General features: G+C 44.1%; 1 protein-coding gene across 1 annotated transcript in view; it reads right to left on the bottom strand.

Annotated features, from left to right (window-relative positions):
- Positions 1-565: 565 nt before the first annotated feature.
- Positions 566-22,170, bottom strand: part of MAP1S (microtubule associated protein 1S) — a 61,054-nt gene continuing 39,449 nt past the window's right edge. The window contains exons 3-7 of the mRNA XM_083181597.1: positions 20,326-20,408; positions 20,094-20,237; positions 16,932-20,004; positions 14,774-15,015; positions 566-2,541 (exon numbers count right to left, since the gene is read on the bottom strand). Coding sequence (XP_083037723.1) covers positions 2,386-2,541; positions 14,774-15,015; positions 16,932-20,004; positions 20,094-20,237; positions 20,326-20,408 — 3,698 coding nt within the window. The 3' untranslated portion in view covers positions 566-2,385. The remainder of the gene's footprint in view (positions 2,542-14,773; positions 15,016-16,931; positions 20,005-20,093; positions 20,238-20,325; positions 20,409-22,170) is intronic.

The raw sequence follows: 22,170 nt of genomic DNA, 5'->3' as shown, positions 1-22,170 counted from the left end.
TTATATGGTGCATGTGTGGGTATTGTGTGCAGGTGCTTGTATTTTAGCGATTGTGCGTGATGATTGGTGTTGGGAATGTTGGTCCGCTAAGCTGTTGCCTTGCGAGACTCGAGACTTGTTTTTGTAGTGGGCATTGCTAGTTTGTGACTGGGAGGAGGCTTCTCAGATGCATGGAGTACACTGCATTACAGCTCTGCTATAGGTGTGTTGCATACCTAGTTGCAAATTCAGAATACCATCACTGAAGGCCAGACTGAATGAGGTTTTGTAGCTAGCATGGGGCTGGTGCAGTATACATATATCACCCAATTTCTGCACCTAACGAAGAACCAAGTGGGATTTTGCACCTAAAAATGCCCTAAGTGGGTGTCCAAGCCCTTGTACATTTGCCAAACTTGTACACCAGGGAAAGCCTTATACTAGGACTAGCATAAGGTTGTAGATGCATCTAAAGAAAAAAAAGGCAGAGACGCTTGATTAGACTGCAACTTAGAATCTGATCCCATGTGTTATGGCCTTTCAGAAACACTTTATTGATATGAACATGAATACAAGAACTCGGATATTTGTTTAAATCAGATTTTAATTTGCTTAACTACTAGAAGCTATGTGAAGTCACATTACAATTCCCGTCTAACATTCTGGTGGTTTATAATCCATACAATCTGCCTTTACCTCGCAGTGCTGGATGTGATCTTCGTCAGACAGAATACAAAATAGTGGGTTTAAGTCCTTCCCCTTTGCAGCTCCTTTTTGGGGCTGACTGGCACTTCTGACAATTGCTAGGCATGTCCAAGGAACACCCCCCCCCCCTTCGATATTTTGTGTGTGGCGCGAAAGTACGTGGTAATAATCCTTCATTTACCGTTACAATAATACATTTAAAAAACAAACTTACTAGTATAATCTTATACCACAGGAGGACAATGCTTAGTGTTTAGACATAGTAGACTTTACAAAACAGATGGGAATACAAATTACAACCACATAAGATTTTGCGGCTAAACCGATTTCATTTTGGGCCTACACAGCCCAACAGTTTTAAAACTGGCCCCAAACCATTGTACCCATGAAAATGAATAAGTCTAACATTAGGACAGTACTCAGATGAGTTTAGATAGAAGTCTTCCACTTTTCTGGTGGGGGAGAGGCTTGAGGTAAAGGGGGTCAACACAGGTGAAGTGTTCAAAGCTGCATCTTAGTTAAAGTGAAGAATTAAAAATGCATTCCTGGTGTACTCTAAAAATATCCAAAAAGCTACTGTGATGCCCTCTTCACCACTTACTTGAATACTGCAGATAAACTCGCTGGAATCAGTGCAAAAAACCCATCACTACTAAAAGATACATTTTGTTTCCCAGGCAAAAGTACATTTCCTTTTAGGAAATGAGCAACCTTCGACTGCATAATGGTCTTTTAAATTAACTGAGAACTTGCCTATTAAACAGAGGTTGATACAGCACATAGGCAATGACAGATAAATATATTTAAAATTTTGACTTAATTGTAAAGTTCTATTGGAGTGTCATAAATAAAATAAAAAAACAAAAAAAAAATGCTACCATGATCCTCATCAAGCAACTTTGTAATCAGTACCCTGCTTAACGGACTAGGACAGCTAAATAGTAGCCTTCTCAACATTATTGCAAATGTGGTTGACAACTAGAGAACAATAGACTTTAAAACCCTCAAAGAGCTACTTGTTAACTAACCCTAATCTATTGCGCAAGACCTAAATCACAGAGGAAATAGGGTGCATTGAACCTACACACACTTTACCCATCCCAGCTACAGGGAGTATATATTCACTAAAGGTTTGGAATGGGATATTAACCACAAGCTTATACTTATCCCAAACCTCTAGGAAAATCATCCTAATGACACATAGAAATGGGTGAGCCATTAAAGTGAACATGACCATTTGTGGAGTTTTGTACACCACTGGAAACAGCTAACATTATTTACGAACTCTTCACGTACAAAAGAAAAATGAACTGTAAACATCAGAAAGTGAAGTGTTAACATATTCTCCTGGTCAGGTGGTGGAAAGTCAGTGGTTGGCAGCTGTAGAATACCATGAAAAACAAGGTGGGGTAAGCATTGGCGTGAATGTGCAAAAAAGTTCCTCTTTAATTGTGCAGGATCTCCCCCAATTCCCCAAATAGGTGGCATTATGGTAGCCCAGTACAGGAGAAAGTAATGTCTTCTGGTGACCACTTGGTAGGAATGTGCATGCTCCTGCCTCTGAAGATTGCAGAATCTGCCAATAACAAAGCGTGTGCAATGAAAAATGAAGTGGCCATCCAAAATCTAAAAAGCACCCCTGTATGAAAAAGTTCCAAAACAATACAAGATGTGCATATAGATATCAGGGTATGAATGGGATTAGAACTCCACTTTGCAGGCAGGGAATGTTTCTCCCTGCATCGATACGCTGCTGTTGCTGCCAAACACATTAATACCCAGTGTCTGTTGAAGGGCATGCGTTTCTTCATACCACCGATGGACTGCCGGCGATTCAAAGGTTGGAATCAGCGTAACCTGTATAAAGAAGAAAAAACTCTTTTGAACCAAAACCTAAAATAGATCATTTAGATACAGTTAAAAACTTTACAAGATACAGAAATATATATTACCTGCCAATTTAATACATACTAGTGTTCATTCTAGCACCCTGCTCCTTGTAAAATCCTTGCAGTTCCTCCTTCCTGCCTGGGGTGTCGCTGTCTGCTGTGGTACTTCAAGAACAGTCTGGTTTGTATCTCAATGTTGAAATACAGACAGACTGTTGTAAAAACACCACAGCAGACCGTGACACCGCAGGCAGAAAGGAGGAACTGCAAATATTTTACAAGGAGCAGGGTGCTAGAATGAAGACTACATTCCACAACCAACCAAGGAAGTGGACATGGTGGAAGGTCAGCCTCTATTCCATTTATTTACTTAAATGGGATTGCAGGTAAAGGGACAACAAAGCTCTAATGGTGTGTACACACATTAGATGTGCCTTAAGATCCTATCCACGATCCGATCAGATAGGATCGTGGATAGGATCTTAAGGCACATCCAATTTGCATTATCTGCACTATATAGACAAGGCAGCCAAGACTTTCTGGCTTCCGATACGTGAACGCGCATCGGGATCGGATCGGGATCGCAAGGTTTAAAACCCTTGCGATCTGCATCCGATGCCGAGCCGATGTTGACTATATCGTCAACATCGGAAAGGAAATCGGACCAAGTGTACACAGCATTAGACTCCTAGAATTCTGCAGCATACGTTAACATTTGTAATAAAAAAAAAAAAAAAAAAAATATATATATATATATATATATATATATATATATATATATATACAGTCCAAAGTCCCACCAGGTAGGACAATAACGGCACTCAAAAGGATTTTTCAACACAAGAAAAACTGTATTAAAATACAGACATGTACAGAGTAATGGGTTACGTTTCGGGGGACAAACCCCGTCCTCAGACCCTCCTACAGGCTGTAGGAGGGTCTGAGGACGGGGTTTGTCCGGGGGTTTGTCCCCCGAAACGTAACCCATTACTCTGTACATGTCTGTATTTTAATACAGTTTTTCTTGTGTTGAAAAATCCTTTTGAGTGCCGTTATTGTCCTACCTGGTGGGACTTTGGACTGTGTAAATTCGTTTACTGGCACCTGGGTTGATGCTGCAAGTACATTGGAGTGCCGGCATTTTTGGATGGATAAATATATATATATATATATATATATATATATATATATATATATATATATATATATATATATATATATATATATATATATATATATATATCCGTACAAGACTGCCGGCACTCACTCCAAGCAAATTTTCCAACTGGCCCCGGTGCCCGACGGAGATTATAATATACCATATACAAAAAAACGGCACTCAGGAGGCAGGATACATCTGGTTTCAAATACTTGGTGTATTAAAGCATGACACTTCAAGGACAAGCTTTCGGGGGATTAACCCCTTCTTCAGGTCACAACACCTACAGCAGTGAATGTTAAACAAAACATACCTTTTATACCTTAATGCTGTGTCCACACCTCGCTGCAAGGCACGCCAGACGCCGCCGGCCGGAAGTCAGGAAGTGACGCACTTCCGGATAGACACTCGGTCCAGTCGCTTAGCAACCTTCACAAGCGTCTCACTCCGGGAGGCGCACAGTCCCGACCCCAGCCGCAGTGTCATCGGCATATGCATATGCAGCCGATTGTTATGGAACACAGCACATCAGGTACATTACTTACCCCACTGAAGCAGGATCCCACCTGACAGGAGAGATATCCATTCTTCACCGCACGCCAGTACAGGACGCAGCAGGCGGTTGCTTAGCAACCCACCCCACCACATTGACCCAGGCTGCTGTATAAATGTCACTCGACCTCCAGCAGGGGGCATCCAGACCTGGGGAAGAGATGTACCACATATTACATACATATACATTAAACAAAAAAAACCGTTTCATATACAATATAAAGAAAACAAAAAAAGCAGAGAAAAAAACATTCATTCAAGGAGATATGAATCAAACAAAACTATTCCAATTTAATTTCTCATTTAACCCATTAGGGTAAATAGTATTTAACCGCAGGATCCATCTTGCCTCCAGCCGGAGCAAAGATTTAACCCTATCTCCTCCGCGCATAGATTCCTCAACCTGGTCAATCATAAAATATTTCAATACAGATAAAGGATGTCCCATAGCCTTAAAATGGCGGGCGACCGGTTGGTCATTATCCCTACCACCCAAGGCGAGACTAATTGCAGATCTATGCAGGCCCATCCGATCCCGGAAACTCCGAGACGTCTGGCCAACATAGTACAGCCCACACGGGCACACAATCACATAGACGACGTGAGTCGACCTACATGTCAACACTTTGCGAATTTCAAAAGTTTTGGGAGAATGTGGATGCTTAAAAGACTTGCACTTAACCAGGAAGTTACAGGTAGTACAACCCAAGCAACTATAACAGCCTGGCGGCTTAAAATAGGTGTTGGGGGCTCTGGGTAGGCCTCTCCCAGTAATATCTGTATGTACTAAGCGGTCTCTAAGATTACGGCCTCTTTTGAAGGCCGCAATCGGACGGACATTAGTTAAGCCAGGCAAGTCAGCATCTGATCTCACAATAGGCCAGAGTGCCCGGGTAGCTTGGCCAATCACCGGTGATTGGCCAAGCTACCCGGGCACTCTGGCCTATTGTGAGATCAGATGCTGACTTGCCTGGCTTAACTAATGTCCGTCCGATTGCGGCCTTCAAAAGAGGCCGTAATCTTAGAGACCGCTTAGTACATACAGATATTACTGGGAGAGGCCTACCCAGAGCCCCCAACACCTATTTTAAGCCGCCAGGCTGTTATAGTTGCTTGGGTTGTACTACCTGTAACTTCCTGGTCAAGTGCAAGTCTTTTAAGCATCCACATTCTCCCAAAACTTTTGAAATTCGCAAAGTGTTGACATGTAGGTCGACTCACGTCGTCTATGTGATTGTGTGCCCGTGTGGGCTGTACTATGTTGGCCAGACGTCTCGGAGTTTCCGGGATCGGATGGGCCTGCATAGATCTGCAATTAGTCTCGCCTTGGGTGGTAGGGATAATGACCAACCGGTCGCCCGCCATTTTAAGGCTATGGGACATCCTTTATCTGTATTGAAATATTTTATGATTGACCAGGTTGAGGAATCTATGCGCGGAGGAGATAGGGTTAAATCTTTGCTCCGGCTGGAGGCAAGATGGATCCTGCGGTTAAATACTATTTACCCTAATGGGTTAAATGAGAAATTAAATTGGAATAGTTTTGTTTGATTCATATCTCCTTGAATGAATGTTTTTTTCTCTGCTTTTTTTGTTTTCTTTATATTGTATATGAAACGGTTTTTTTTGTTTAATGTATATGTATGTAATATGTGGTACATCTCTTCCCCAGGTCTGGATGCCCCCTGCTGGAGGTCGAGTGACATTTATACAGCAGCCTGGGTCAATGTGGTGGGGTGGGTTGCTAAGCAACCGCCTGCTGCGTCCTGTACTGGCGTGCGGTGAAGAATGGATATCTCTCCTGTCAGGTGGGATCCTGCTTCAGTGGGGTAAGTAATGTACCTGATGTGCTGTGTTCCATAACAATCGGCTGCATATGCATATGCCGATGACACTGCGGCTGGGGTCGGGACTGTGCGCCTCCCGGAGTGAGACGCTTGTGAAGGTTGCTAAGCGACTGGACCGAGTGTCTATCCGGAAGTGCGTCACTTCCTGACTTCCGGCCGGCGGCGTCTGGCGTGCCTTGCAGCGAGGTGTGGACACAGCATTAAGGTATAAAAGGTATGTTTTGTTTAACATTCACTGCTGTAGGTGTTGTGACCTGAAGAAGGGGTTAATCCCCCGAAAGCTTGTCCTTGAAGTGTCATGCTTTAATACACCAAGTATTTGAAACCAGATGTATCCTGCCTCCTGAGTGCCGTTTTTTTGTATATGGTATATATATATATATATATATATATATATATATATATATATATATATATATATATATATATATATATATATATATATATATATATATATATATATATATATATATATTTTTTTTTTTTTTTCGAGTGCCAGGTCAAAAATAATTAATACAGTCTTATACCAATAGCAAGCAGCCAATGATAGGACCAGCACATCCACGTTGTAAGAATATAAAAAAAACCCCACACATTTATTTGAAGAAATGTATAAGGCCATAATACTTATCACGGACAGCAGCAGATCTACACGAATACAGCATATATATATATATATATATATATATATATAACAAATAGCAGTCTGGATGATGGCAGCACACACTCAATAAAGATCAGGAATGCACGTTCTTGTAGTCAAGAACGTGTATTCCTGATCTTTATTGAGCGTGTGCGGCCATCATCCAGACTGATTATATATATATATATATATATACACACATACACACACACACACACACACACACACACACACACACACACACACATATATACACATATACACATATATACACACACAAAAACAGGAACAGAGTGCGCTAAAAGTGAAGGTACACAACTTTTCCTCAGTTTATAAAATATTTAATAAAAGCCTATAACTCGGCTTATAAAAGATACACAATATACATAGTCATTAGATGAAAAACATTTGACATGATGTATAGTATTCCAATACAACAGCAGGCCCAACGCGTTGTCAACTACGTGACTTCATCAGGGGCATTCGATGACTTGACTGACACAAATGCAGTAGCACTTCTTGCAGTGTCTCAAATTGATTGTGTACAAGAATTTTTTTTTGTGGGTATATATATTTTACCAGATAACAGAGCTCTTGTTAAAACTGGCCCAAGGTATAACCCTTAAATACCCTGGTTCTCCCACTCAGTAACAGATGTCAACATCAAGGTTTGACAATGCTGGGTGACCGGAAGTTCACTCTAGTGTATCCAAATAGCAGAAGATTCTGCTATTTGGATACACTAGAGTGAACTTCCGGTGACACAGCTCAACATTGGGATGTTCCAGAGCCGGTCCTTTGGGTGGGTACGCTCAGGTCTGCAGCCCTCATCACTGCTCGCCCGAATGATGCGTCCTCCGACGCGAACTCATGGAACCTATAGAATTTGGCAAAAGTGTGAACAGATGACCAAGTGGCGGCCCTGCAAACCTGCTCAGCTGTGGCCCCATGTCAAACCGCCCAAGAGGTGGCGACCGACCTGGTGGTATGCGCATTAATCCTGGCTGGCACAGGCCTACCAACCTTAGTATATGCAAAGGCAATGACAGAACGCAACCACCTAGCAATGGTCTGCTTAGAGGCAGGCCAACCAATCTTGTGCACATCATACAAGACTAACAAAGTGTCAGTCTTCCAGACACCCTTCACCCTGTCCACATAAATGCGCAAGGCGCGCACAACATCCAAATTCCTCAATTTGACCCTTTTTCTTGAACCCTCTGGGGGTTGAAACACAGGCAGAACTATCTCCTGATTCAGATGAAAAGCAGAGACTACTTTTGGCAAAAATTGGGGTACTGTTCGAAGAACAGCCCTGTCATCATGAAAAATAAGAAAAGGAGACTTGCATCACAACGCTCCCAACTCTGATACTCTCTTTGCTGACGCAACAGCCAACAAAAATACAAGCTTCCATGTAAGGAACTTAAGGTCAGCCGACCTCAGCAGCACAAAGGGCGCCTTTTGAAGACACTCCAGTACCAGCGATAAATCCCATGGAGCCACTGGTTGCTTGTAGGGAGGTTTCAATCGTGAAACCCCCTGCAGGAAAGTCTGCACCTCCGGTAGCAAAGCTATCCTTTTCTGGAAATAAATCGACAAGGCCGATATCTGTACCTTGAGTGATTGAAGGCTTAACCCAGACGAAAAACCATCCTGCAAAAACTCCAGCAATCTTGAAAGTCGAAACCGCGATGTATGCGACTTCTGCCTTTCACACCACCTAATATAGATCTTCCAGACACTATAATAGTTTGCTGAAGACACTGACTTCCTAGCTTTTACCATGGTGTTAACCACAGCCTCCGAGAAACCCTTGTTCTTCAAGATGGCGGTTTCAATAGCCAAACCGTCAAATTTAGCCGAGCTGAATCCATGTGTAAGAACGGCCCTTGGTTTAACAGATCTGACCTCAGAGGTAGACGCCACGAGTCCACAGGCAATCTCTGAAGCCTCGAGTACCAGGACCTCCTTGGCCAATCCGGGGCTACTAGAATCACCGGAATTCCTTGGGACTGGATTCTTTTCAATACTCTCGCCAGCATTGGAAACGGCGGAAAGGCATAAAGCAGATTCCCCTCCCAGGAAATAGTCATTGCATCCACTGCTTCGGCCAGTGGATCTCTTGTCCTGGCATAGAACCTGTGCACCTGATGATTTAACCTCGATGCCATCAGGTCCACCTCCGGAGTTCCCCACTTCAGTGTAATCTGATGAAACACCTGTGGGTTCAGGCTCCATTCCCCTTCTAGCAGCTCCTCCCTTCCCAGGAAATCGGCCTCGATATTCTCCACCCCCGGGATGAATATCGCTGACAACGCTGGAACATTCTGTTCAACCCACAAGAAGATCCGGGAAACCTCCCACATGGCCAGCTTGCTGCGTGTGCCTCCCTGATGATTCAGGTACGCCACAGCCGTGGCGTTGTTGGTCTGAATCCTTAAAGGAAGACCCTGCAATCTTTCTCCTGCCAGAGATATCACTTTCCACACAGCCCGCAGTTCCAGGATATTGATCGGCAAGGCAGACTCCTCCGAGGTCCATAAGCCCTGGAGGCGCAGGTCCAAGACCACTGCCCCCCAGCCCCTGAGACTGGCGTCGGTAGTGACTACCAGCCAGTCCCAGGACTGCAGAGACCGACCCCACTGAAGGGAATCCACCTCCATCCACCAATGCAGGGAAGACCGTGTCTCTGGAGACAACACTATGTGCTCTGACTTCATGGTCTGAGTATTCCCTGACCAAGATGTCAGGATGTTCCACTGGAACACTCGAGAGTGGAACCTGGCGAACTGTAGAGTCTCGAAAGTCGCCACCATTTTCCCCAACAGTTTGAGACACCTCCAAACCGATGGGCTCCGAGACGCCAGGATCTCCCGCACCAAGGAGGCCAGGTCCCTGGCCTTTGTCTCTGGTAGTAATACCCGATGTATATGGGTATCCAGGACAACTCCCAGGAACTGGAGTCTCTGTGACGGCACCAACTGAGACTTGTAAATTTAAAAGCCAACCGTGAGCCTGCAAAAACCTGATGGCTTCTGCCAAGTGACTCTGCAACTTTTCCGCCGACTCAGCAGGTCATCCAAATACGGAATCACAGTGATTCCCCTCAGTCGGAGGGCCGCCGCCATTACTGACATTATTTTGGTGAATACCCTTGGTGCTGTGGCCAGACCAAAGGGCAACGCCTGGAATTGCAAATGCAGGTCTCCTATCACAAACCTCAAGAGAGCCTGATGTTCCGGATGGATTGGCACATGAAGATACGCGTCCTGGACATCCATGGACGCCAAAAATTCTCCCTGGTTCAGGCTTAGCAGCACAGACCGTAGAGATTCCATCTTGAAATGGTCTACCCACAGATGGAGATTCAAGGACTTTAGATTTAAGATTGGTCTGAAAGACCCGTCTGGCTTGGGCACCAAAAACAGAGTGGAATAAAAGCCTTTCTTCTTCTCCGCTCGAGGGACCGGGATAACCACCCCTTTCTCTAAGAGAGATTGAGCCGCCGCCAAAAGAGCAACACGGAACCGCAACTCCTTTGGCAGTGGTGTAGGAATGAATCTTCTCGGAGGAAGACCTTTGAAGGGAATTCTGTAACCCTGGGATACAATGTCTAGCACCCAGGAATCCCGGTCCAACAATGCCCACGCAGCCCTGAACCATCTCAGACGCCCCCCCACATTGACCACCGCTGGGGTATTCCCCAGGTAGTCATGCGGAGGGCTTGTCCTCTCCTTTGGTGCTTGGTTTCTTATGAAAGGAACCGAACTTTGACTTTGGGGCCTTGCCCCTGGAGGACTGAAACTTTCCCATAAAAGACTGTCCTCGAAAGGACGCACCCCCTCTAGGGGAGGGCCGAAAGGACGGCCTAAAAGCAAAAAACCTTGAGGCCTGCTTAGCTGCAGGAGCCGGCAGGAAGGTACTTTTGCCTCCCGTGGCCTGCTTAATAATTTCTTCCAGCTCTGAACCAAACAACAGCTTTCCTTTAAAAGCTAATGCCTCGAAGGCCTTTTTTGATTCATTATCCGCCTCCCAGGCTTTAAGCCAAAGCACTCTCCTGGCATTGACGGAAACTGTGGAAACTCTGGAAGCCATTTTGAGAGCTTCCTCCTCAGCCTCAAGCACATACTCCGCAGCTGCTTTAAGCTTCTCAGCAAGCAGCAACACACATGGATCAGCATGTAAAATTGTACACAGGTCATTGGCCCACACAATCATGGCCTTAGAGACCCAGGCTGATGCTATAAGAGGGCGTAAAGTGTAGCCTACCCCCTCAAATATTGCCTTGAGGTTACCTTCCAGCTTCTTGTCTACGGGGTCCTTAAAGGCTGCCCCCCCTGGACAGGTAGCACCGTGGCTTTAGAAAGCCGTGCCACAGAAGCATCTACCACCGGAACTTTTTCCCAGAGGTCTGCATGAGCCTCAGGCATGGGGTATAGACTTAAAAAAAATCTCTTAGGCATCTGCAGCCTTTTATTGGGGGGTTTTCTAAGCCCCTTCCAATAAATCCTGTAAACCTTCATCGGCAGGAAAGGTAACAGTTTCCTTACGCTGCCTTTTAAAAACACCTTTTGCAGGAGTTTTATCCTCCACAGACAAGTTCAAAGCCTGTTTAACAGCAGTAATCAAATCCTCCACCCCTGAGGCCGAGGAATCCTCAGAGTCATCACCCTGATCCCAGGGGATGTCTGTGTACTCTCCCTCCTCTTCAGCAACAAGCAATGGCACTGAATAAGACCTTTTAGGGGTCCCCACAGTATCACCATCAAATTTGTCTAACAAATCATTAAACCTGCTGATCCCCTTAGCAGTATCCTGCATGACCTGTAAGAAGCCAGGATCTGCCTGGGTCAGAGGCAAGGAGCCAGAGGACTGCTGAGATGATGACATAGGTCTCGGGGAAGCTACCAACACATCGCTCTGCCTGTCCAGCAATTGCACTAAGGCATTAACAGACCTGCCCAGGGCACTGGCCCACGCAGGTTCCGATTGCTCTACCCTCTGGGTTTCACTCCCCATGGGTCTCACAAAAGTGCAAGTAATACACAAGCCCCCCTTGGCCATCTGCTCAGGGACAAAATTCAGTGTACAAACACTGCAGGCGCTCAATGCATTAAGGGCTCCCTCCCCCAAAGCCACAGACTGTTGCTCAAACATGATGTAAAATTAACACAGTCACAGCGCAAAATGTACAGGCGTTTTATACAGAGCCAATGTACTCAGTCACTTATCTGTCTGAAGCGTTCACAGTGGGGAAAACTATGCCCAGGAAATCCAATCACTCTTCCAGGATCTGTCAGCCAGCTCAGCTCCGCTGCAAGCGTTCTGAATGGCGCCAAAACAGAGTGAGGGAAGAGACCAAGTCCCTGCTGCTGCGGGCTCCGTGGCTTTTGGTGCCAACCACCCCCAGACAGCCCCGCCCACTGCAGGATCTCCAAGTTCCAGTGTCTCCCCCTCTGCTGGGGACCACTTGAAACATGCCTGTAACACACTGCTGTCCTCTCATATAGGAGCTCAGTGTGTAAGCTCCGCAGAAAATGGCCGCCGCCATCACGGAGCGCCTGTCCGCACCTAGCGTGTAGCCGGTTTCAGAGCGCCTGATCCCCACCTAGCGTGTAGCCGGTTTCAGAGCGCTCCGGAGCCCAGGCAGCTTCTTAATAGAAGCTGTAAGCGCTGCACAGGGAGACCAGACAGCGACTCCCCCGTGCACAGTGAGCTGACAGGATGCGCTTCTGTCAGCTCCTGCTGCGCTGTCAGTGTGAGGATTCAGTGAGAATCCTCACACTGTGCCTACCTAGCTGGTGTAAAAGTTAATAAAATAAAAAACTCCTAACTAACTCTAATCCTTCGGCTGCTCCAGCAGCCCTTTAGAATAGCACCCACTCCAGTGGGCACCTAACACGAACTGAGGAGTCTGGGATGCAGAAGGGAGGAGCCTACCCTCCAAAAGCTTTAGGATAGGTGCCTGGCTCCTACGGACCCTCCTACATCCCAATGTTGAGCTGTGTCACCAGGACCATTGAAAGAGAAAGTTGTGTACCTTCACTTTTAGCGCACTCTGTTCCTGTTTTTGTATCTCTATCTGTTTTGGGTCCCGGCTAACAGGGGACTCTCAGAGTTGCTGCTGTCCATCACTAGGGCGCGGTTTTTTAGGTACCCTTTGTGTATATATATATTATATATATATATATATATATATATATATATATATATATATATATATATATATATATATATATATATATATATATATATATATATATATATATATATATATATATATATATATATATATATATATATATACATATATATATATATACACACAGTTAGTATGAAAGGTCTACCCTGCTTAATATGTAGCTTTTGTTTGCAGATGCAAAGACGGGATGCGGTCATTTGGTCTACAGCATTATGGTAGACATTCATTAGGTCGACATGGGAAAAAGTTTACATGGTTCTAGGTCGACAGGTCATTAGTTTGACAGTAAAAAGGTCGACCTGGGGCTTTTCACTGTTTTTTGAGCCAACATGTGCCGACATGCGGTATTTCATGCCCTACCATCCACTAGGGCATGTTGGGAGAATAAAATAGTGTGCCGAGCGTAGCGAGGCACCGTGCCTGACACATAGCGAGTGCAGCAAGCGATGCGGTGCACTTTAAACTGTGTCCATGTCGACTGTTGACATTCAGGTGAAAAAACTGATAAACCCCATGTCGACCTAGACATTGTCGAACTAATGACCTGTCAAACTAACGCCCTTTCGACCTAGAATAATGTCGACCTTTTCCCATGTCGACCAGGACCTAAGTCAACCTTTTCCCATGTTGACCTAATGGTGTCGACCTAATGACTGTCGACCATCATGCTGTAGACCAAATGATCTCAACCCACAAAGACTACTATTGTATAACAACGTCACCAGTTCAAATGGATTTACTTTATCTAGGCCAGTGAAAAATACAAGCGCACCCAGAGACACAGCTCTGAACACAAAGGGAATTTATGATGCAAATAAATTAGCCAAAGTTTTATGTAATGGAAATTCCGGATAATAAACATATAGAATGTGGTACTTGTGTATTATCACGGCGCCCACGATTTCATTCGCAGGGCATTGTACGATGAAAAATCGCGTCGCATGTGATATGATCGCATGCGATGCGACGAGATTTCACCCGATTTCTAATTGTACAGGCACCCAGATGCCTTATTACCATGTTAAATGCCCCCCCAAAACCGATTTTTAATTGTATACGCACCCTCATGAGTCATGAGTATGTGAAATGCCCCCCCCCCCCCCATTGGTAACGCCACCCCACTATGAACGTCATCCCGAAGCGTGGTGAGCGCAGAGAGCCCGCGAGGGGCGGCGGTACGCGTCCTCCGACCTATTCATACCCCCACTATCCACGTCAGCGTGGAGTTGATTTTATAAAGTGTGGCGAGCGCAGCGAGCCACCGAGCCCGAAGCGTGGCTCGTATACCTGTGAAGGAATGCGCGTCCCCTCGCAAGCTTCGGGCTCGGTGGCTCGCTGCGCTCGGCACCCTTTTTAAAGTCAACTCCATGCCGATGTGGATAGTGGGGGTATGAAAAGGTCAGAGGACGCGTACCGCTGCCCCTCGTGGGCTCGCTGCGCTCGCCACGCTTAGGGTTGGCGTTGATAGTGGGGGGCCGTTAACAATGTGGGGGCATTTAACATATTTATTACCCATCAGGGTGGGTATACAATTAAAAATCGGGTCTGGGAGTGACATTTAACATGGGACTCTATGGGGAATCGCGTTTCATCGCATGCCATTGTAATGGCATGCAATGTGACGCGATTTTAAAATTGTATACTCAGTCTGGGAAAAGGCTGAAATCGGGTCCATTGCATACCTTAATTAGTGGTATGCGATGCGATGGGCGCCATGATAATACACAAGTACCTAGAATGTTACTTTAGGTTTTCATTTCCACAACAGATATAAAAGGATTGAAATGAAATTACCTGTAGCTCTTGTGCCCAATGACTTTTTCCAACCAGCAGAGCGTCCAAAATCTTGCGGATGGATTTCTCTTTTACAGGATCATCCCCACTAATAACATAAAATGAGGATCGTACCCGCCTAAAAAACTCTTCCTCTACAGTCTGGATTGCAGGTCCACCAGGCAGGTACGCAAGATCCACGTATACAGGCAGAGCAGGTGGCAAAGGGGAATTGGACTGCGGATTTCTGCTTGAAGCAGAAGCTAGAACACAAAAAATAATATTCATTAATACCATTTCTAGCAAAAGAATCAAAGATGTAAAGACACCAGACTGGCTATGGACAAATGTTGTTCATAAGGGAAAAAAAAAAAAAAAGGAAAAATCTATTACATTTTTTTTTTTTATATTATAAGGTTTTGCTGTAGCAACACGCTGTATATTCAACTTCTATTTCTGGCAGCAGAGGTATCGCGTGCAATACCCTACCAACTGAGCACCCATGTGTGCGGCCCTTTGGCATACAATGTATCATATGGGAATGAAACCTATGCAAACCCAGTCATTGCTGTGGAATATGATCGATATTCATGGCAGCCATGACAATCTGCGACTCCAAAACAAGGAACACAGGAAAGGTGTCTCGGAAAAGAGAGTCGAAGGAAAAGTCAAAGGAAAATAACATGCGATATGGACACTTTTCATCCGATCCCTTTTTCCTGGAATCTAGGAATTGGATAAAAAGTGGCCATATTGCACTAGTGAATGGGTCCCTTTAGTGTTCATGTTGTCCCTTAATGGGGGAATGGCGCTAAAACTTCAGTGTTCACCCAGAGAACAGGGCATTGTGGCACCATACACCAAGGGCATGGCCCACTACAGAAAAGAATGCTGGTACATGGAGATACAGCCACTAGAGGGTACAAAGTACTGATCTCACTAAAAGAAGAATCCCTGGGGAGGGCTCAACTGTGCATTAACCCGGACACTGGAGACAAGCACTGTAGACTCCCCCTCATACCAGGAGCTGGCCAAAACAGTAACAAGATGCTGGTTAGGGAATTTTACCTCATGTGACAGAAATCTGTTCACCTCTGAGGTTTTCACTCCCCCACCCTACTCCAGACACCTACTTCATAATGTCACTGGCTGCAGAAAGAAGATATCTGGAGAATATTGGACTTTATTCCAGACTCTGACATTGAGATATTACAATTAGTATTGCAAAAATGGTATTGGTGCTCATTCAAGCATCCATTTACATTTCTATATTTTTCCTGTAAACCTTAATCCAGAGCACCTGTGCAATTTTTTGATGTGAACAGGTCTGTGGAAGTTAGCAGTACAGTTTTTAAGGAATAGTTAGATGAACATCAACATTTCCATAGACTGTAGGCTTGCGAGCAGGGCCCTTATCTCCTTGTCTGTTTTTATTACCTAATCTTGTTGTATTAATGTTTTTTCCCAATTGTAAATCACAACAGTGCTACATAACCAAGTTTGTAATATACACCAGCCAGCCATAACATTAAAACCACTATGAAGAAAATTATCTCATTACAGTGGCACATGTAAAATGGGTGAGATTATAGTAGGCTTCATGTGAACAGTCAGTTCATGAAGTTGATGTGTTAGCCTGTTATAAAATAGTGTAATGAGATGCACGTCCATGCAATTGTATTTTGGTAATAAAAAAGTGCCTAGCTAACTTATTGAACAGTACAGTAATGTACAGTAGTAGCAAAGTAGTTCTTGCACTACAGTGCATTCCAATAGTCACTTCACGCAATCCATATTTTTTTGCTATAGCTTTGCATTACACATCTGACGCATGCACAGTGGAGATTATAAAAAGGGACATCTGGTGGCTGATCGCTGGCATTACTCTCATCCGGTAACACCATTCGCAGCATGACTAGGCGTGCTGTGGCGAGTTTGCACGCTAACCGCCATAGGCAGGCTAGACGAGGGTACATTATAACACTGCACAGCTGATGTACCTGTATTGTGCATAGCCACAACTCAGTACCTGTTTGCTATAGAGCACATACAATAGCAGAAAATGGCTAGCTCAAACTAATTGTCAATGTTAGGAACTGCTGAACTTTATATTTAACATAATAGCAGCTACACAGATGCTTAGAAAAACTTAAATGCAAACAAATGAGAAATCACCCACCTCCTGAATACAAACGTCCTCCTGCCGGATTTGATTTGATTGTATTCCCTAAACTGCGTCTAGCAACAGATGGTTTAGAGTACACTGTAGAACGAGATTTCTCAGACATTTCAGCTCTGCCAGAGGTAAGCTTGCCTGCCTTTTCTTCAGTAACTTTGGCTTTGCTGATGTTACTACGAAGGGTAGAGGGGGAGGAGTGGTTTACAGTTTTTTTGTCCCCATGATCTGTAGGCATCGTTTCTGGGTCCACCATACAGGTTCCTGGTTGAGGCGGGAGAGGGTGAGGGTCTTTCAAAGGTGGGGGAATAGGATCTAAAAGTCTTGGAGTGTTGTCCCCCTCAGAATCCGATGCTCCATCGACAGCTATAGAAGGACACTCCTCGGGCCCAGAGTCAGAGATTGTTGGCAAAGACTCACTTACTGAAGTAGGTGGTGTCTCTGAGCCATTTGGATAGTTCTTTGCAGGAGAGCATGGGGGCTTGGGTAGTTCCTGGGAAGGATCACTGTCACTGTCATGTGGGCTTAATACAGCATCAGATTTAGGATGCTCAAACTCACATGGAGAAACTAAGCACAAGTCCACATCATGAGGAGATGCTGACCTTTCATACTGTCCATCAGGTTCACTGGAGTGTGATGGACGTACAGGTAAACTCAAACCCATTCTATTTGCATTGTGCGTCTCTGGTGAGACATCTCTAGGGGACTCACTGACTGGAGGGAGTGTCTGCTCAAAGGAAGAGATAGAGAGGGATTCATCTACCTCTGTAGAATGTGGGGAACCCACTTCAGCAGGCAGAGAGGGAGTGGTGATTGTCGGGGAGACATCCGGTAAGTCCTCCCGAAAAGGACTTAAAGATAAACAACTTGTTTGCTTTCCCTGAGATGAATTTGAATTTTCTTGCGAAGATTTGGGTGGAGCCCTCCAGGAGGAAGAGGAGGAGTTTAAATTTTTCTGTTGCGCCATGGCCAGTGAATGATGCTCTGAACTGACAGGTGATACTATCTCCATAGTCCTTTCTTTTGTGCTTCCACAGGTTTCATCCAACCAGTCCTCACCATGGTGTCCAGCTTTGCTCTTTTCTTGGATCTCCAGGTTTGTGGGTGTCAGGTCAAAATTTACACTAATTTCACTTTTGGGTGTTTTAGCTAACGGGGACAAAGATGCTAGGACTTTGAGCGGGCTTGTTTCCATATAACGAAAGCCATTTGGGCTCTCAGGCTCAACTGAGCATAAACCATTCTCATCACATTTATTATGACCAGCTGCACTACATGCAGCAGCTTCAATACTTTTACAAGCCCCTTGAGCATTACTTACTGGGGCACCGGGAACTAGATTGCTACTCTCTGTGGCTACATTCTTTTCTAAGGGCTCACTAATAATTTCCTTAACTTGCTCCTTCTTTGGTGGCTTGCCCTTGCTCACCACTTTGCTACCTGCAGCTACATCTTTTTTTAAGCCTCCAAGTTCCTTTTTCAGAGATCCTACTTTGGAAATAGGCCTTCTGGAATCAGGTGTAATGGATACTTTCTTCAGGTCTTTTCCACCTAGTTTGGTCTTTGCTTCCTCTCCCTTGTTCTCTTTAATATCCCTCCTTGGTGTCTCCACTCTGACATTTAGAGAGGGGCGCAAATCCTTCTTGATTTCTGGTTTTATAGTTTCCTTTTTTTTATCTGCTAGAATATCATCTCTTTTTGCAGAAAACTTCCTTTCTTCTTTTGTCTGATCTCGTTTTACACCAGTTTTGTCCACTGCTGTCTTCAATCTTGAATCAGATCTAATTTTTTCACCTGAACTTTCAATTTTAATTTTGCCCTCTTTTAATTTGTCTGCCTCTGTTGAAAATACCTTAGTTGATTCTACAACAGTTTTGCCCCTCTCTTTCCCATCTGGTCTCAATTCTTTTCTCTGGATTTTCAAGGATTTCTCTTTTACTGGCCCAAATTTAAGATCACTACTCAGTTTTCCTGAGCCAGATCCCAGGCTCTCTTTGCTCTCAGTCCGGGTTGGTTTTGCACCAATTCTCTCTATGCGATTACTTCCCATTACCTCCAGATCTTTTTGTGTTATGACAGGATCTTTCAAAAAGTCTAAATGTTTTAGCTTTTCCAAACCATCAAAAATTTTCTGCTGAGGGGTGCAGCCTGGGAACAATACCCTTACAATCTTTTCAGAAGGTGCAAATGGGTGCCACACAAGTAGAGCACATCCAGAGGTCAGAGAGGTCAGTGGTAAGTTAGATCCCTTTTGTTTCTCATTTCCAGACCACTGCTTTGTGAAGGCTTCCAGATCCTTGCTTCCCTTCACAGGGTTTAGCATGTACATTTCTAATCTACCAACCCCCATCTTTTGGAAAAGAATAGTTGGCTCCAGAGTTGCACCATTGTTTCTATACAGCGGTTCTGGGTGTATTGCCAACTTCTCTAAACACTGCAGTGTGAGTGTGGCTTCCTCTCTAACCCTAACACTGCTGGAATCATCTTTAGCAGTTAGCTTCTCAGCGGTATTCAAAAACACAACTCCTATCTCTGGAGATACAAAGTTTTTCAACCACTCATCAGTGGGCTGTGGAATTTGATTAATGTCCTCCTCTTCTTCTGCGATCTTCCTTTGCAATAAACTATTAATACCAGGAAGATTGTCTATGCCCATGTGTGTGACAAGGATGGAGTCCACTCTATCCAAATGGCGTATTAATTTCCAGAATGGGGATCTTGTATCAGAGCCTCCATTCACCAACATGTTAAACCCATTGACAGCAAAGAAAGCAGAGTCACCCCTTCCCCCGGGGAATATATAGCAGCATGGTTTGAACAACTTCAAAAAGCCCACAGTCATCGGAGATTCCAACAGTTCAAAGGGAGACGTGGGCTCAAGAGACTCCGAAAGGTACTCTGCCAACTCTTGTAGGCCCTCAGTCTCAGAAAGCATTGGGTCTTTATTAAACCGCAATTCAATAAAATCTTGTAGGCTGCACTTGTCCAGATGTGATAAATTCCAATCTTCAGGACAAGAAACTGTCAGACTGACACGGGTTGTGGGGTCAGAAGAGCTCAATGCCTCCCCAATCTGAATAGAGAAAGGAGTTACTAATGTTTAAGAGTTTCCACGAATTATTCATATGGAAATTTGACTAGAGACTTAGAAAGAGGAAGTACCTTTATGTCTGTAAAAATATGAATGAAGTCTTCAATGGAAAAACCCCCACCACCTTGCAGAAGTATTTCCCCTGTATCTTCTAGAAAAGGGCCAGTAAATATTAGCAGCTTGTAGCTGGATGAGTGGCAGATCAGATTACGAATCTGAAATGAGTAGACAAACATTAAATGAGGATATGGTTATCAATTTCTAGACTGACATTGCATGAACAATTGTAATTCACCACCATACCTCATCACATAATGACTTCTTAGCAGGGTTAAGTAGAACTAAGGTCTCTAATGTGTCCCCTACATGATAGAGACTTTTTTGACCTGTAAATAATAATAAAAAAAAAGACATGTAATGCAAAAGGGAAAAAAAATACGTAATAGTATGCATTAACAAAGTAATCAGAGAACTTATCAGAAACAGGTAGACCTTTAGGTAATTTTTGGGCTCATATATTCCACAGCAGTAATCTATATTGCCTGGTTAATGTGTGTAGCTGGAAATCAGCTGAAAAAAAAATGAAGTTGCTTAACCAGTTATTTAAACTTTTTAAATCACGGAACTGAGAACCACAATTACACTTTTAGAAGATATGATCCAAACTCTGAAACATTACTGTACATGCATATGTGGTGTTGAAATAATGTAATAGGACGTACACACTGTTAGATTTAATCTATTTTTTTATTCGATTTTGCTTAAATAAGCAAAATCCTATCGTAATCGATTTGTTCAGATTCGATCCTGAAGCGTGGCACCGCAGCATTGAAATCGAATAGGAAAATAGACTGTTTTTAGGCAAAACTATATATAGTACAGATCTGTCTAATGGGGTGTACACACTGTGAGATTCCCTTGCTATTTGACTTAAGATTCGATTGCTATGCAATCTTTGCTAACTCTGTACTATTCACATACAATTCATGCAATCTACATTCAATTTGCACTATAATCATTGCTGCCCTGTCTATCTGGGTTTCGATTTGTGATGTCACGGGAGCGCGCATCGGGATCGCAAGGTAAAAAACCTTTGCGATCTGCATGCGATTTTTAATATATAGTCAAAATCTTATGTCAAATATCACCGTGTGTACACAGCATAAATCAAATGTGTACACCGCACGATTCAATCTCGATCGAACAGAAAGTAAAATCACACCATGTGTACACCCCTTAAGGCACATAAATGGTTGTTAAAACGCAATTATAGTAACCCTATACAAATGAATTGTGTTATATTATTATTATTATTATTATTATTATATTTATAGCCACTGTGTAATATACAGAATATAGATTTCCTTTTGAATAACTGCATTATTAGCCACTGCAAATAAATTCACATCAATATAAACAGACCATAGAAGTGAGAGGGGAGTTAAACTCCTTAGAAAAAGTCTGAAAGAGCCGGGGCTGGTATTAAAAAAATAAATAAATCAGGAAACCCGGCAAATAGGGGCTCCGCTGATTTTTTAAAACCAGCCCCAGGCTCCAGGGCCGGGGCTGGTTCCCATTATACAGGGGACAAAATGACATGGGGTCCCCTGTATTTTAAGAACCAGACCCAGGAACCTACCTATGGGCTAAAGATAGGTAAGTATCAGTGTGTTTGTGTAATGTATGTATTAAACTTTTATTTTTCTGGGTTGTCAGTGTGTTTATTGTACTATTTCTTGTACTGTAGAATTACAAGTGCCAGCGGGCCCTTTAATGCCCTGCATGCTGGGACTTGTGGTTCTCCAAGTCCCAGCATCCGGGGGAGGCACATCTGGACTCATAGTTCCACAGTATAAGACAATAGTTTATTATTCAATTTTTTACACTGCAATCAGCTCGATGCCCAGGGGCATCAAGGACAGCACCAGGCTTCAGCCTGGTCAGGCAAGTCCTGGAGGATGGGGGGGACCCCTTTATTGGGGGGGTATCCACTCCCCCAGGAGCCCTGGCCAGGCTGACAGGTCGGTAGGATTAATGCTTTGGCCGCGGGACCTTATATAATAAGTGTCCCCTGGCTGTGGCATTACCCTGCTGGCTGTTTGGGGCTGGTTCTTAAAATACGGGGGACCCCTAGTCATTTTGTCCCCC

This window comes from Crinia signifera, chromosome 1 (assembly GCF_055691185.1).
Source record: "Crinia signifera chromosome 1, ASM5569118v1, whole genome shotgun sequence".
In the NCBI taxonomy this organism is placed as follows: Eukaryota; Metazoa; Chordata; class Amphibia; order Anura; family Myobatrachidae; genus Crinia; species Crinia signifera.
The sequence above is the reverse complement of the archived record's forward strand: the minus strand, read 5'-3'. Positions and strand labels throughout refer to the sequence as shown.